At 42.1% G+C, this 17,307-nt stretch overlaps 1 protein-coding gene across 2 annotated transcripts in view; it reads right to left on the bottom strand.

The window, feature by feature from the left end:
• LOC143117370 (ATP-binding cassette sub-family D member 3-like) overlaps window positions 1-17,095 on the bottom strand; it is a 25,697-nt gene extending 8,602 nt beyond the window's left edge. Inside the window, exons 1-19 of one of the 2 annotated variants that reach the window (XM_076279065.1) lie at window positions 16,960-17,095; window positions 16,682-16,709; window positions 16,312-16,410; window positions 15,152-15,240; window positions 14,837-14,906; window positions 14,442-14,539; window positions 14,216-14,339; window positions 14,041-14,097; window positions 12,754-12,896; window positions 12,543-12,612; window positions 12,053-12,122; window positions 10,845-10,942; window positions 9,108-9,199; window positions 8,482-8,573; window positions 4,796-4,868; window positions 4,488-4,551; window positions 4,088-4,165; window positions 940-1,005; window positions 331-420 (exon numbers count right to left, since the gene is read on the bottom strand). In XM_076279065.1, the coding sequence (XP_076135180.1) occupies window positions 331-420; window positions 940-1,005; window positions 4,088-4,165; window positions 4,488-4,551; window positions 4,796-4,868; window positions 8,482-8,573; window positions 9,108-9,199; window positions 10,845-10,942; window positions 12,053-12,122; window positions 12,543-12,612; window positions 12,754-12,896; window positions 14,041-14,097; window positions 14,216-14,339; window positions 14,442-14,539; window positions 14,837-14,906; window positions 15,152-15,240; window positions 16,312-16,410; window positions 16,682-16,709; window positions 16,960-17,078 (1,620 nt within the window). In that variant the 5' untranslated portion in view covers window positions 17,079-17,095. Of the gene's footprint in view, window positions 1-330; window positions 421-939; window positions 1,006-4,087; window positions 4,166-4,487; window positions 4,552-4,795; window positions 4,869-8,481; window positions 8,574-9,107; window positions 9,200-10,844; window positions 10,943-12,052; window positions 12,123-12,542; window positions 12,613-12,753; window positions 12,897-14,040; window positions 14,098-14,215; window positions 14,340-14,441; window positions 14,540-14,836; window positions 14,907-15,151; window positions 15,241-16,311; window positions 16,411-16,681; window positions 16,713-16,959 lie in introns of both variants that reach the window. The other variant, XM_076279064.1, reaches the window with a different exon arrangement.
• Window positions 17,096-17,307: the final 212 nt, after the last annotated feature.

Here is a 17,307-nt window from a genome sequence, read left to right on the forward strand (position 1 = left end):
GTGGTGGTGTACCTGTTCCATGTGTGCTGTGGTGGTGTACCTGATCGGAGATGCCCGATACAATAGGCCATATGTGCTGTGGTGGTGTACCTGATCGGAGATGCCCGATACAATAGGCCATGTGTGCTGTGGTGGTGTACCTGATCGGAGATGCCCGATACAATAGGCCATGTGTGCTGTGGTGGTGTACCTGATCCAGGTGTGCTGTGGTGGTGTACCTGATCCATGTGTGCTGTGGTGGTGTACCTGATCCATGTGTGCTGTGGTGGTGTACCTGATCCATGTGTGCTGTGGTGGTGTACCTGATCCATGTGTGCTGTGGTGGTGTACCTGATCGGAGATGCCCTTCTGCCTCTGGTGATGCACCGTGTCAGGGTAGATCACCTGGTCCCGCAGAGTCCCCAGCGTCATGTAGGGCCTCTGAAGAGCACACAGCACACAGCAGCACGTCAGTACAGATAGACACGGCTCACACCTGCAGTTTACCTGCAGTTGAACTGGGGTAGGTGGCAATAGAACTTGGTAATGGGGTAGGTGGCAATGGAACTTGGTAATGGGGTAGGTGGCAATGGAACTTGGTAATGGGGTAGGTGTAACGTGCAGGCTACACCAGGCACGTGGTGTGTAAAAATGGTTTTAGAAGACGGGTCATTTTTTCCCCCCGCATGCACACATGGCTGTAATGTCTGGTGTAGCCAGTTCCACTGTTTATAGATGTATGCTGCAACATTTATGATTATAATTGTTGCAGCATACACTCCACAAATGGTGCACTTCCGTTATGTGTCTGGTGTAGCCTGCCTGTAAGATCTATAACAATGGCCTGGGTGTGCAAGAGGATGAATGTTTTTAGGTTAGGTTTGGTTAGTTTTGTTTTTTTTGGGGGGGGGGGGGGGGTTATGATCTGATTTTGTTGTTATGTCAGACACATTTATTTACCTGAGGGACGTAGAACAGCTTCCCCCTCTCGGGCTTGGTCAGACAGCCCCCAAACAGAGGCCAGAGCTGCAGAAGGAAATGCAGAAAGTTTGGCTGTGGAAACAACTCTGACCCAAGCACTGGGTGTTAACTATAGACTGTATATAGAACTATATATGTTCTATATATACAATCTATGGTGTTACCCAAACAGGAATTAACAGTCATCGGACATGACTGGTACTGTACACGGAGAAAATGGTAATCTAACGGAACACGGTTGTTCTTCCTGCCATGATGCAACAAACCAGATGTTTTGTTCACTGTCCAGTACGTACTGTAAATGGTGACCAATTTTCCATTTTCCATAAACTTTCCATGATGCACTGCACAATTGTACTCAGCTCATCACTTTTGTCATCATTCTAGAATGTGATTAAGAAATTATTTCTTGTCATTTGCCTCCTCCAGGCACAGGGGAGTGACGTATGTGACCAGAGGTCGATCTGGGGTGTGTTTCTAGAATGCACAGTTGGCTAACTTCCATCGCAATCTTTGTAGTTAGAACAAAGACTTTCTAATGAAGAGACACAGCACTCAAAAAATCCTCCATAGAAATGCATGGGGCTAGTTTGTAATGGCCGTTGTCTACACATATCCCACCCCTTCCTCGGCAAAACGTCGACATGTGAATACATTGAGCCAATCGTGTGGTGTGATGTGAATACATTGAGCCAATCATATGGTGTGTTGTGAAGACATCGTGCCAATCATGTGTTGTGAACTCGCAGATGGAGCAAGATTGGTGTCGTGAAGCCTTGCTCACGCACATTTCTGACGAAGAGGATGTCCGATGAGTGCCCAAAAAGTGTTGCAATATGGCCGCCAAGTGGAGGGACTTGCCTAAAAGGACTTTGGTTAGAACCGTGATACGTGGATTGGGTGTTTCTGTCAGGATTCTGCTGGGACTGACTGCCTTTGTGCCACCCTGGTGGCCATTTTGTATTTTGTCCTGTGTTTGTTGTATGCTTTTGCTGTTCCCCATGTGTGGGGTGTACTACGAATCTCGATTAGTGGGTTAGCGAGGTATGTTGCGCTCAAAGCCAGGCTATGCTGTGACACGAAAGTGGATCTGTTTTAGTGTCGCTATATCACCATGGTATCTTATGCTGTCAACCAAACCTGGTCGGGAGGAGGTTATGTGCTAAGTTATAGCTCAAATCGTGTAATCTACCGCACACTGACCAATCAATTGTCTTAAAAACGAAGTTATCTCACGTGTAGGATTCTGTCATATATCTTACAGGTGGAGCTCCGCCTCTACTAACATTTTGGATCTCGAATGCGCTTTAATAGTGTTGTGCGTGCAAATATCCCACTATGGACGTGCATACCATACAACAACTGATGACAATTGATTTATTTGATGTTATAGGTTAGACACAAAAAATTACCGCAGTGTAGATTAAGCTATCGCTCATGAATGCGGAAGTAATTGTTTTTAAATAGAGGCGGTCTTGTGCGTCTCCACGTTACACGATTGGCCAAAGTCATCCCAACACCGAGAACGCGCACAGATCTGAGCTGAAAGCCTAGTTTGACAAATATATCACATAACTGCAATAGTAGTATCACATAACGCATACCCCTGAGTCAAGGCTTTGTCAAGCCTCGATATGTCTACAAAGCCTAGATATGTCTAACGTGCTTCGTAGTATACCCCAGTGCTCTGTGTTTACCTGTCTGCTGTCATGTGACTGTCTCCACCCCTTTCCTTATTTGGTGTGCACTTCCTGTCTTGTTAGTTTTCCCTCCATTTTCTGCTCACACCTGTTCCCAATTATTTGTCTCGTTGGTCTCGTAAAACAGGTCTTCCTGTTTTAACTATTAAAATTGGCCTGTATTTCTACACCCCTCTGTTCCTCTGTCCTTTGTCAGTTCTTCTCTCGTCTCGAAGTTTGTATAGTCAATAAAACGTGTTTGTCCACACTTCTGCCTGAAGGAGTCTTGTACTTGGGTCCTATCCTGCCTACCCTGACAGTTTCTAGAAAGGGTAGTTCAAACTCTCAATCGCAAACATGGGCGGAAAGTTTTGGGGGTTGGAACTACTGCCCCTGAGCAGTTGCACTCGTGTTGTTTCTTGGTAGCTCCGGTTGGGGATGTTGTCAGTGTCAAAGGATAGGACAGGAGCCTAACCAAAAATCACAAAGTGGTTGATTTTGCTGGTGACTCAATGTTTGGCTATGCTGTTGGCTTATTGTAAAAGGCTGACTCCCCTGCTGGGCTCATTCTTGCTACTTATGTTAATTTGAGTATTGGCTTGCGTTTTGATAGGCTAGTGTTAGTCACAGTGTTATTCAAAGACTCTACAAATTAGCACACTGATCAATGGTACAGTGGCTAAAGCAGGTCATTTGTAATTTTATTTAAATGACTCAGTTTATTTAAGATGTGGGCTAGGCTATATGAAATGCCTGATATCCTGTCCTGTATTGATTTATGAATGAACTTAGCAAAAATGTGGTTGATGCCTATAGAGGCACACTTGCTCCCTGATCTTGGCTTTTAGCTCATCCTGCTTTCGATCAAGACGCAACCACGCGCGACACTGAGAAGAATTCCCCTGTGCAGGAGCTGCCTGCGCTAGGCTGAAATTTGTTGCGCGACAGAGGGATCGACGTCATTTGACAGGTCGGGAACAGTGACTGTAAATAGGCCATTAGGGTTTGGACAGCCATCTAAACATGTCAATTTAGGCCTAAGCGACATGCTTACTGGAAACCTAGGTGTGATCATTTGTGCTGTGGTTCCCCCCAGAATTCCAAATAACTTTGTACACAGTGTTTCCCATACATTGACTTATTTGTGGCGGCCCACCACAATATCAACATTGACCCCCACACAATGATTTTCCAGGTTGTACCAAATTGTGCTTAAATCTGGTTAGCATCATACCCACGCTGTGCTAATTTGTTAAAAACTGTTGCATTGAAGTTAATTCTGCAAACCTACCACCACAAATAGAATTCAATTCTGTGGGAAACACTGGTACACTATGAGAGTGGCTTCTTTAAGCAATATTAGGGTATCCAGAAAACCAGTATTAATATAGTAGTACTCTTCCCTACATCAAAGTTGAGAGTTGAGAACAGTAATCCTGTGCACTGACCTCTCCCAGAACCCTGAATAGAGAGCTCTTCCCACTGCCGTTAGGTCCACATACGAGTACATTAGTGCCCGAAGTCACCTGGGGAAAGGCACAAAGGTCAAAGGTCAGAGCCAGTTACCACAAAGACTTTCTAATGAGGAGAGACAGCACTCAAAAAATCCTCCATAGAAATGCATGGGGTTAGTTTGTAACGCCAATATGGCAGTTGTCTACACATATCGCACCCCTTCCGCGGCAAAACGCCTAAAAGGACTTTGGTTACCATACTAACATGCACCTCAGAACTCTGGCAACAGGCACAGGGTAGTGACACGTATGGTCAGAGGTTGATCTCATGCAATAGTTCTCAACAGGTTACATAGGAGAGGAGTGTAATTTCCTGCACGAAATTTGACATTACCTCAAAGGAAAGATCTCTGATGAGGACATCTCCATTAGGGGTTGCTAAAGGAATGTGTTCGAACCTGAAAAAAACATACAGCTGGGTCATCATCATCATCACTGTGTGTGTGTGTGTGTGTGTGTGTGTAAATGAGTTTGAAATGCATCTTGTAAATACAAACATTACTCCCTTGGTCAGATTAAATGACTGTGTGTACCCAGTGTGTGTGTGTGTGTGTGTGTGTAAATGAGTTTGGAATGCATCTTGTAAATACAGACATTACTCCCTTGGTCAGATTAAATGACTTCATCCCACATGTCACCCACCTGATGATGTGGTCAGAGTGTACGATGGTCCCACTTCCAGGAACCAGTGAGATTCTGTCGGCTTCTCCAGTCTCTAGAAAGTGTCACATAACAGATTATGATGACGTTTTATTACATTGCTTATCAGTACTGAATTAGTTCACTGGATGGGTAAAAAAAAGATGCAAGGTGTTTGGCTGATTATCATGTCTGACCTCAATAATAGAGAATGCCTTTGTATGCCGATTGCTTGCATAAAATTATTCCACGGATTTTTCAACAAGCCAACTCACACGGCGGGTAGCCTATGCAGTGGCTCAAATTGACGTAAAATATGATGTGCACTAAACCGACACTTTGAATAGCCCAGGCTACCTGTACTGCCTTCAGACTTTGAATTAAAAAACAATTCCAAGTGCTAAGTCCCGAATTAAAATGAGCAATAATGGTCCCGCATTTAAGGATGTTTGAAGTTCCAGAATGCCACACATGTAAAGCATGACCAGCTACAGACACCGAGGCAGTCAGAGCATGATGTCACTTATAGGCTACCAGAGACACACTGCGTCACACTGCACCCCTAATCTACCTGACTACTACTTACAGAGTGCAGAATTGTGGTTTAAGCTTATTGTCAAAATATTCTGTATTTTGTAAAATGTTTATTTAGTCAATTATATTTGTTTTTTGTTTTTTTTAAGTATATTTTTTGGCCTTTTTATGCCTTTAATGACAGGACAGTGAAGAATGACGGGAAGTGAGTGGGAGAGAGTGGGATCCGGAAAGGACCACGGGGCGGGAATCGAACCCGGGTCAGCGGCGCACGGCTCAGGTGCCCCAGCCAGCCGTGCCACAGCTGGGGCATATTTGTATTTTTAATAAAGGCTTCAGGTTGTAGTGTAATGTTTATTGACGTCATTGTAAGTTGCTTTGGACAAAAGTGTCTGCTAAGAACCATAAGCATAAACATGTGTTTGTGGTTTGCTTGATTTTTTTTCGATTTCCATTTCCATTTCTTTGTGTGTGTGTGTGAATGTTGCATTTCTTATAGATAACTATCAGGTACAAACAGGTTACTCTAATGTCCTTCTTACCAAGAAGCGAAGGGGGCTTTTAAGGCTGTGTTTGAGGAGTGTGAAATGAGTCTACTTAAAGGAACATGCCACCGTTTTATTAAATTGGGTTATTCACCATCTCCCCTAGAGTTAGATAAGTGAGCAAAAGCATTTTTGTCTCCGTGCATGCATTGTCTTAGTCCGACAGCGCCATCGCTAGCTTAGCTTAGCATAGTGAATGGGATCCTTTGGTGCCGGATAGCATGTTGTGAGTAAAAGTGAGCCAACAAGAACAAAAAAATCCCTAATTACTTAAGTATAAGTATACAGTATACTTTTTGGATCCCGTGAGGGAAATTTGGTCTCTGCATTTATCCTAATACGTGAATTAGTGAAACACACTCAGCACACAATGAACACACAGTGAGGTGAATCACACACTAATCCCGGCGCAGTGAGCTGCCTGCTACAACAGCGGCGCTCGGGGAGCTCAAGGGCACCTCAGCCGTTCCTACTGGTCGGGGTTCCGAACTGGCAACCCTCTGGTTACAAGTCCGAAGGCTAGACCACCAGCACTCATTTCAGACACACAGGAGAGATGTTAAATTCCTTGTAGGGATGTAACGATTACCGGTATAATGATAAACCGTGATAAAAATGTTGACGATTACAATTACCGTTTTCTTTTGAAATATCATAATTATCATGGTTGATTATCACGGTGTTGAAACCGTGTGTTTAATCCTTCCCAGCTTCATCCGAGCCTGCTTTTGACATACAGTAGGCCTGGTACAATGAAGCAAAATTGGTACTGATTCTGTTGTCTAATTGATGGTTTTAACTGCGAATTGGATTAGGCTACACCTGATTTTAAAAGGCGGAACATTTTCACCGCAAAACTTGCACTGTATCATTTGCACTCTGCGTCTTCTTATGTTCGCGTGCACATTAAATCCATTCCACTCACGTTATCAGAAGAACACAGTAGCCTAAAGTTTTATTTCGAACACTTACTTTGGTCTCACTCAGGGTAGGAATTTCACGGCGGCCACGTTTTTGCCCCTTGCGTTGGCCGTGATGTCCCTTTGAAAATCAGAGGTTTACAGGCCACGGTGCCCTTGGTGCCCTTCTTTCAATATTCTGCTTTGCATCCTACTAATAGCGAATTTTATTTAGCCTATGGCCTGTCAAAATAATCTTAGCATTCACAGCGCAAATTAATTTATTTTACGCAGTGGAGAAAGTGACAGCGCAAGAAAGAAAGTGCGTCTAAATGCACCTATTCTTCTCAGTTGAACTACTCGAGAAGTAGCCTACTCATCACACAGACATCACAAGTATCACATGAAAGAGCTTTTTCTCAGCTTTTAAACTATGTTAGCCGCGAATTGCTGTGGTGAACGGTTCGCGAGAAACGTAAATAATATAATTAAATTTAATCATAAATTCTACTGAAGGTTTTCGTCCATCTCCCTACCCATTCCTCTCGGTGCAATACTTCACGAACCTTTCGTTTAACACATGACAAACCATATATCAGAATAAACAGCAGACCTTACCGAACATAAAGGTGTAAAGCAGTCCCCTGTACAGCCGTTCCAGAGTAATCCACTTTTGAATTTGCAGTACATTTCGACATGCATGGATGTCTCCAAATTTGGGCTTTAAGTTTTACAATGTGTTTAAATTGTTCCACATGATTTCATAACGGGCCAAATAGAAAATAAATGTTACAAATATCGCCTATCGGTAAATCAGAGGACAGCTGACTAAGAGTTGAAAGTAGATCACAAAATGCTAAGCATGCATCTAGGCTATTTGAGTTTCTTAAAGCTGAACTGTGCTTAAATTGTTCAATACATGATTTCATAACAGGCCAAATATAAAATAAATGTTAAATATAGCCTAGATATCTGTAAATATTAGATGTTCAGATGATTTGCAGTTCTATATAATATGTCATGTTTCATGTTTTTGTAATGTTTCATACAGTGATGCAGGTCTACTGCAGTGAATAGGCTATACAACTTTGATATTTTTTATAGCCTATGTGGCCTTTGTGCCCTCCACCAAACATGCCCAACTGAAGGCCAAGTGGCCTTGCCCCCAGAATGGTGAAATTCCAAGCCTGGTCTCACTCATTGGATCCAAATAACAGTAATAGCAACCTCCAAGTCATGGTAGGGTAAGTTAAGCAATAAGCACATAGCCAATTAAACATGAAAAACTGAACGGGACACTTTTTGAAACTATTTCAGCTTGTGTAGGCCTATCAGTGCTTTCTGAACATATTGAACACACTTTTAAAAATACCGTGATAATACCGAAAACCGTGATAATTTTGGTCACTATAACCGTGAGGTTAAATTTTCATACCGTTACATCCCTAATTCCTTGTGCTATAGATAGGGGATTTCACACAGCGGCCAATCAACAATCAAGCTTATTTTTCAGATCAAAAACAAAATCATCAAAAAAGCCATCTTTGTGGGCCAAAAAAACATCACCAACAGAGCAGCCTTCGTGAGCCTTTCACTGGGGCTATCAAGCAGGCACCAAGGCAGCAAGCAGTAAGAGACAGGATACAGGGGAGAACCGTTGGCCCGCTTGGAGTTGGGAATGACTAGTTTTATGAAGTAAGGGCATACTGACCTCTGGCCTGCTGGGAGACCATGGTGCGCTCGTATCTGCCCTGGTTCAGATCTTTCAGAACTTTCTGGATCTGAGTGATGCGTGCTGTGAAACTGAAACAGAGAGGGAAATGAGCTCATCGATACTCTAAAACTAAGACTACACAGACCACACCATACTAAGAAAACAAAATAAAAACACACTGTTTTGTCTAAACTACCCCATGCTTTAAGAGAGCAATAAAAAATGCTATCTAGGGGGACCACAAATGGAACCAATGGAACCACACACACACACACACACACACACAAACCAGTGTTTCCCATACATTGACTTATTTGTGGCGGCCCATCACACTATCAACATTGACAACCACACAATGATTTTCCAGGTTGTACTAAATTGTGCTTAAATCTGGTTAGCATCATGACCACACTGTACTAATTGTTAAAAACTGTTGCATTCAAGTTAATTCTGCAAACCAACCACCACAAATGGAATTCAATTCTGTGGGAAACACTGCAAGCACACACAGACAATGGAGGAGAAAGGTAATGAGAATGACACTGGGTAAGGTGTTATAGCTGAGGAGTTAATGGACGTGGCTGGCGTTAGATGTCAGAGGTCATGTGTAGATGAGCCCTTACCCAGATAGTCGGGTCATCTCCCTGCCTGCGAGCACCATCCTGCCCAGAGCCTGAGCCAGGCTGATCAGCATCCGTCCACTCTGGTAGTAGTCCTGCAGAGACAATTACATGGCTGAATGTGTGTGTGTGTGTGTGTGTGTGTGTGTGTGTGTGTGTGTGTGTGTGTGTGCATGTGTATTAGAACCTAACCAATATGGGATTTCAGAGACGATACCGATTTCGATATTTGAGGATTTCAAAAACTGAAAAATATTAATTTATAACAAACACAACATAAAAATGTACTTTAATATTTAGCATGTTGAAAGGTTCTGATCAAGGTGGAACATTGTGTTTAAATAGGCCTAACTGGTATCCTAATGAAAAGCTCTTATAATTAATATGAATTATTATTTCATGAATAAATTCTGATAATAATGACTAACAGCATAGTCTTTCAGGTCTCTCAGGCTTGAACCACACTGCAACCGCGCCGTAGCTACAGAATAGAATGGGTGCCTATTTTTATCCACTTGACATGAGTGGTTCTGTAGAATTACAGTGAAAAGACTAGTTGATAGTCATGGGTATGATGTGAATGATGATTACTTGAAATCTGAGCCTTCACTCTTCTTGGTTGTAGAACTTACATGAAATACTTGTCACATAATCATTCGCATCATACAAATACCATGGCATTTAGTTGGTGTGATAGACGTGACAGTTTTGCGTGGAATTGGAATAATGTGTGTTTAAAAGGGGAAATGGAGGCTACATGTGTACTACAGAGTAGCAGAAATAGCGTGACCACCAACCAGAAAAGGAGAACAAGTTGAGTACAAAAGCGATGACAAATTGACCAAAATGGGGACACCCACCAACTTCTCCTTATAGGCCTATTCCTAGGGGCGGGGTCTATACTCTCATATGACCAGAGCCCGTTTACGGAGAGCCGGTTCACACCCTATTAACTCCATTGTACCTGCAATCTGTTGCAGTTCCGCTAGGGGCAATCACAAATAAGTGCAAAAACAATGGGGGTCTATGGAGCTAGACAGCTAAATTTGTCTCTTTCACCTGATTGTCGTTGAAAAATCGAAGATTTGATTGTAGTTTCTGCAAGTTCAATATGGATTATAGGTCAAAAATTGAATGAACGAGTACTTACCTCTTTTCAATTTCTTACAGGTTGGGTCGTTGTTGCCCACAACACACTAGCTTTCTGCTAATGAATGACATCATTTACACAGTGGAAAGGCTTTTTAGAACAAATCAGTGACTCAAAAAATATAATACTCAGCAGTGTGTATTTTCTTTGCCCCCTCTTTCGAATGCAACCTTCACATTTCCAGACAAAAAATGATATCCCGAGAAAAGTGGATTTTGAAGGGTACAGCTCCGTAGGCCTCCATTCATTCTGCACTTATTCGTGAGCACCCTCATGTGGTCCCAGAACTGGAACTGCAACCAGTTCAGAAACCGGAAGTTTCCAGAGAGTGGAGGTTCTCCCCTTATTAGACATTCTCTGATATGACTTATGTCTTAATTTTGCTGATCTATCCCTATCGGGGGGGAAGGGGCGGGGTCTATACTCTCATATGACTTATGTTTTCATTTTGTTTTCATTTTCGCAATGTGTATGGTGCTTGTGAGGTGTACAGAGAATGTTTTAAGTGTTTGTAAATTTTGTGAGATATGCGTTTGTGTGTATATGTGTGTGTGTGTGTGTGTGTGTGTGTGTGTGTCCTCTCCACTCACCTCCAGCAGTTGAGAGTGTGTGCTGTGACGATGGCGAGGATTGGAGAGGTCCAGGAATGGTCTACTGACCACCAGGTAGCCCACCACCATGGCGATGTCTGTAGAGGGAGGATTAGAGAAACCAGCCAGTGGACAGCCATTAGACGTGAGCCTCCTTCGTATGATCAACTGCATCCACCATCCAGTTTAAAGCTGCATTATTCAACCCGGAAGACTGCTCAACCAAATCTCTACAGTCACTGATGTCAATCATAGCAACAAAGCCAGTAAACATGTTAATACATATGTATAAGTACAAGTATATATACTCTTTTGATCCCGCGAGGGAAATTTGGTCTCTGCATTTATCCAAATCCGTGAATTAGTGAAACACCCTCAGCACACAGTGAACAGTGAGGTGAAGCACACACGAATCCCGACGCAGTGAGCTGCCTGCTACAGCGGCTCTTGGGGAGCAGTGAGGGGTTAGGTGCCTTGTTCAAGGGCACTTCAGCCGTTCCTACTGGTTGGGGTTACGAACCAGCAACCCTCCGGTTACAGGTCCGAATCGCTAACCAGTAGGCCACGGCTGCCGTTTATGTGTCTGTTTATGTGTGTATGTGTCTGTCCATAAGTTTCAGATGCCTTGACAATATACTCTGTCATACAGACAACCCGTTACAGGATACAGGTCAGATTCAATGCAGTAGGTAGTCTCTACATTGTGATCTGTTGTTGACAAAGATATTCTCATATATATGGAAAATAAGTATATTTATAATGTGAATCATTACAAACAGTCATTCTTTATGGGTGAAATATTTACATTGGTTTAGAACTGGAGCAGGTGTAAAACATTTGGTTACACTTTACTTGACAGTGTCGACATAAGAGTGACATGACACTGTCATGAACGTGTCATAAACAAGTCATAAATGTTTATGACATAATGCTTTTGTTATTAAGTGACATTCATTTTTTGTCATAACAAGTTAGGGTTAGGTTTAGGGTTAGGGTTAGGTTTAGAGTTAGGGTTGGGGTTAGGATTAGGGTTAGAGGTTAGGATTAGGGTTAGGTTTCATGTGTCATGACAGTGTCATGTTACTCTTTTGTCCATACTGTCAAGTAAAGTGTTAGCAAACATTTAAAGCAGTTTTATAATGCAGCTTCACCAGATAATATCACAGTGACGTGTCACTGTAAAGTGTTTGTGTGTCACATATTCTCACACTTGGCAATTATGCTGTCCACAAATCCCATTGAAAAGCGGAAATAAATGAAGCTGTGCAAATGGCTGACCTATAGAAAAAACAACAGAGAGAAAGTTCTGTTACATCCAGTAATGCTATCCCAATACACACAGCATGAACCTTAACTCAGACAGAATAAACAATGACTGTTATTAATAAGCAATTGTTTGTCCAGATAATAAACATCCAGAACAAATATTTAATTTCATGTTTATTGGCCAATGAAATGTGCCGAACAATGTTTTGACCTTCTATATCTAGTTTTTACAGGTCAAAGTGCCTATGTACTGGTTAACATACTGGATGATAAACTGCAACTAAATTAAGAACTTGATAACTAACTAACCACACAGCTGACAGCATCATTTTACTGGTAAATGTTGGTCTACAGTGGATGTTTATATAAGCAAAGACTTTAAAATGAGTTTAGTATGTTTCATAAATAGCTTGACTATATAACCATTCTTACCAACTTCTGGAAAGTGGTCTGGATGATCTCCTTCTCTCTGACATTGCCATTGTAGAAAGCAATCTCCTCACTGGGAATACAGAGGGGAATATGTATGATTAGAAAATACAGAAAGTATTTCTGTAAGAGAAGGAGTGAGAGTCTGACACAGACAGAGAGCAATGCAGAAGGAGGGGAGTAATTAAAAATCAATGGAGGGTGAAGGAAAGACCTGTTAGTGATGAGGCGAGAGTTCACGTAACGGTACTCCCCCTCGAAGGTTTGCTCCGTGACGGTCATGTGACTGGCAGGGCGACGCATGCGGGTGAGTAGTAGGCCAGAGAGAACGAGGTAGCTGAGCATGTAGAGTGGACCCTGGGACACACACACACACACACACACACACAGACACACACACACACATACAGAGACACACGCATACACACACACACACACGCACACACATATGGAGACACACGCATACACACACACACACACAATCAGACACACACACACAAACAATCAGACACACACACACACACACACACAAACACACACACACAAACCCACATACACACAGAAAACCAAATGTTATTACAAGACAATGAATGGTTATAGAGTAGGTTTATCAATACCGGTAATTGAACTATTTGCACTGAATCAAGTTTCCATAATATGAGCACTGTTAATAACAGCTGAAAGCACTTTTGGTTTGCCTTGTTCTGAATAATTCTGTAAGTTGATAAACTCAACAACTGCCTTGTTAATATGGTACCAGATACACTGCGGTATTCTTAAAAAAAAAAAAAAAAAAATGTAACATACATACATATACCAGTACTAAAGTCACTTCCTTATACATTATTGACAGGGTCCTAGCATACAGAGATACTCTCGGTCACACATAGAACACCATCACACACATCATGTACACATACACCATCACACACAAACACATACACATACACAATCACACACAAACACATATACATACACCATCACACACATCATGTATACATACACAATCACACACATCATGTACACATACACAATCACACACAAACACATACACACAATCACACACAACCACGTACACATACACCATCACACACAAACACATACACATACACAATCACATACACATACACAATCACACACATCATGTACACATACACAATCACACACATCATGTACACATAAACAATCACACACAAACACGTACACATACACCATCACACACAAACACATACACACAATCACACACAAACATGTACACATACACATACACAATCACACACATCATGTACACATACACAATCACACACATCATGTACACATAAACAATCACACACAAACACGTACACATACACCATCACACACAAACACATACACACAATCACACACAAACATGTACACATACACCATCACACACAAACATGTTCGCATACACAATCACACACATCATGTACACATACACAATCACACCATATAAAACATAAACAGAGAAAAATAAGCTTACCTGAAATCCAATTGCGGATGCCAGCTTGAGGACATATATGCAGATATCTAGAAGAGGCTGAAATAGTGTGGAGAGAGAAGAATGAGAGTTATACCACAGGGGGAGTACAGTATGTAACAAAAAACCAAACACAAATCACCTGACATCTGTGCTGTACCTTTGTGCTGTATCCTACCTTGCTGATGTTGGAGTATAGGTCCACTACGCTGTTGCTGAACTTCTCCACATCCTGGGTTAGAAGCTGGTCAGGGTTGGCGATGCGGTTGTCTAGGTTGCCAATTTTGTAGTATGTGTAGCCCCTGGGGGTGCAGAGGAGAAACACATAGGAGACGTGGGGCAAACCAAAACAATGGCAAGGAGATTGAATTAAAAAAAAATTAAGTCAGGAATTCAGTACTGACTTCAAGTACTCATCATAAAGGTGATGGGTGAGCCTCACGCGGAAGCAGAGCTTTAACTGGTTCAGTCCCAGTTTAAGAAAGTTATTCACCAGTGATATCTAAAAGACCCCAAGCAAATAGAAGAGATATTTAGTGTAAACACCTTCAGTTTCCGGAGCTAAAACTTGTAAATGTTATCATAGCATAACACTAGATGGTGCTAAAGGACCTTCTGTATTCACAAAGAGGAGGAGATCAGTACTGTTCTGGCTGTAGTTGACTGATGATGGATAGATGGCTATTGTGGGGACCACAATACATTTGGATTGTGCAAGACCACAACTATTTGGATTGTGCTTATAACATGGTTAATATGCTTGGTGTAGATGTGATGATGTAATGGTCTGAACACTTACGGCAGGCATAGCAGTGGCAAAGTTCAATAAGTATCTCTTGAAGGCTTCACTTGAGCGTCCAATTATTGCACTGTAACCCAAAGATAAAAAATATATATACACAATAAAAATAATAAATAAATAAATTCAACACAACAACCCCCTTAAGAAACAGTTACATAAACAGACGTCTTGAACATGGAAGTCTCTGGTAGGCTACTGGAAAAACCAGACTGGAACAACACTGGCCGAGCAAGTCAGGCTACATGATGTGGGTGTCACAGACAGCGCCTTGTGCCGAGACCCACACTGGAACAGGCTGTGCAGTAGGTTTACCTCTCAATCATGGTTCCATTATGGATCATCCAAACATCACAGAACGTCCTTGCCACGAGCAATGCAGCAATGAACAGGAGATATCCCACCTAGGGATGCATGCACACACACACACACACACACACACACACACACACACACACACACACACGTGAACTTTCTACTAAACTTTATTTTTATATTACTATTTTTATATTACTATGTCTACATTATTCTCTTATATTACATTATTCTCTTATACTATCAGCTGAGAGTGATCACCCGGCTCAAGCCCTCGCTGTCCTTTAAAGATTTTGAAACAGTTATCCATGCATTTATTACATCTCGGCTGGATTACTGTAACACACTTTACTTTGGCCTCCCCCAGAACCAGCTTGCCCGCCTGCAGTTGGTGCAGAATGCTGCTGCCCGGCTTTTAACAGGCACCAAGAGGCAGGAACACATCACCCCTGTCCTCTCCTCTCTGCACTGGCTCCCTATTTGCTTTAGAATCCAGTTTAAAATGCTCCTTCTAGTTTTTAAGTCCCTCCATGGCCAGGCCCCTACAGTATATACATCTCAGACATGCTACAGCATTGCTCTGCATCCAGGCCCCTCAGGTCTACTGACAAAGACCTTCTCCATGTTGGCCGGTCCCGCCTGAAGCAAAAAGGGGATCGTGCTTTTGAAATTGCAGCTCCACGCCTCTGGAACGGTTTACCTCCCGATCAGATCTGCTCCCACGACTGCTGCTTTTAAATCTAGACTTAAAACCTACCTATATACATTGGCCTTTGCCTCTTAGATCTTCATTTCTTTTATCTAGCTTTTATTGTACTTTATGTATACTATACTCACTTTATGTAGCTTATTAATCAATGCTGTCAGTGTTGCAACTGTACACTGCGTGCAGATGTTTTTGTTTTTTGTCTATTGGAATGCCAGTGTTGCAACTGTACACTGCGTGCTTTATTTATTTATCTATTTTTTCTAGCTAGTCACTGTACAGCACTTTGGTCAGTTTTGCACTGCTTTAAATGTGCTTTATAAATAAAAATTACAATTACAAATTACAATATATTGTCCATATTTAATGCTGGTCTCTAGACTTTGTCCTTGCACTGCAAGGATAAATCATCAATCATCAGTCAGAGTCTCACTGTTGCAAGGAAGGAACTCACCTCTTTGCAAAACGGCTGAGGCACAAGTATTTTAATAAGCTGTAACATACGAGTGAAGAACACTTTGTCGACGGCTGCTCTCTCGGTGGGCCCATTCTTCTACAAGCAAAATGAATACTGTGAGGATGAACAGCTAGCCAAAAAAAATATTTGTGATGCGGCCATATGGAAAGAGAAAAGTGATTATCTTTTTACTGGATAACATATGAAGTAGGTTAACACCATAGACTGTATACAATAGCCTAGGCTAACACTCATTCAAACTGCCAAAGCCCAAACGAATCTAATCCATTTACAACGAAACTAGATGGAATCGCTAGAATGTGTTAATTCCCTCTAATTCCGCCGGACCACAAAGGACGTCACTCACCTCACTTTTTCCAACTGCCTCCCCCTTTCTGCTGAATGAAACACACACACACACACACACACAAACAAACACACACACAAACACAGAGAGGGATAGAGAGAATCAAATGACCATACAAAACAAGACAAATTAGTTCGCTTAGCTAATGCGTTTTCAGAGATAGGCTATGCTGAGTTTCCGGCGAGTTGTGATGCCCATAGGTACTGGTATCTGCTAGCCTATTATCTGTCACATCTTTAACATTTCGCTACAACTTACAAACACTAAAAATGCATCACCTGTAAAGCGTTTGAGAATGTCCTTGTCCTAGTCGCCGCTTACACAGAAAGTAAGCAATAACTGCTGCACCTGCCAAGGAACATTGCTTGGCAGTCAGGTACTTACTGACCGCCGCCATAACTGGGTGATACAGGAAGAGAGTGCGCACTGTAGTAAGTGATGTTGATGTACGGCGGCCGTGAGGCACAGGAACTCAAGCTCTACAGCATCCATTATAGCCAATGTCAATGGCCAATCAACTGGCTTCATAAACGAAATAGGTCTATATTTTATTGTAAACAAATACAATAAAAAGCAAAATACACAAAACGCAGCACTACACTGGGATGCAGCATCTAATTTGTTTG

Source organism: Alosa pseudoharengus, unplaced genomic scaffold, assembly GCF_046254945.1.
Source record: "Alosa pseudoharengus isolate Yale_2024_CS ecotype anadromous, Long Island Sound unplaced genomic scaffold, YU_APseudo_1.1 YU_APseudo_1.1_scf_11, whole genome shotgun sequence".
Classification (NCBI taxonomy): Eukaryota; Metazoa; Chordata; class Actinopteri; order Clupeiformes; family Clupeidae; genus Alosa; species Alosa pseudoharengus.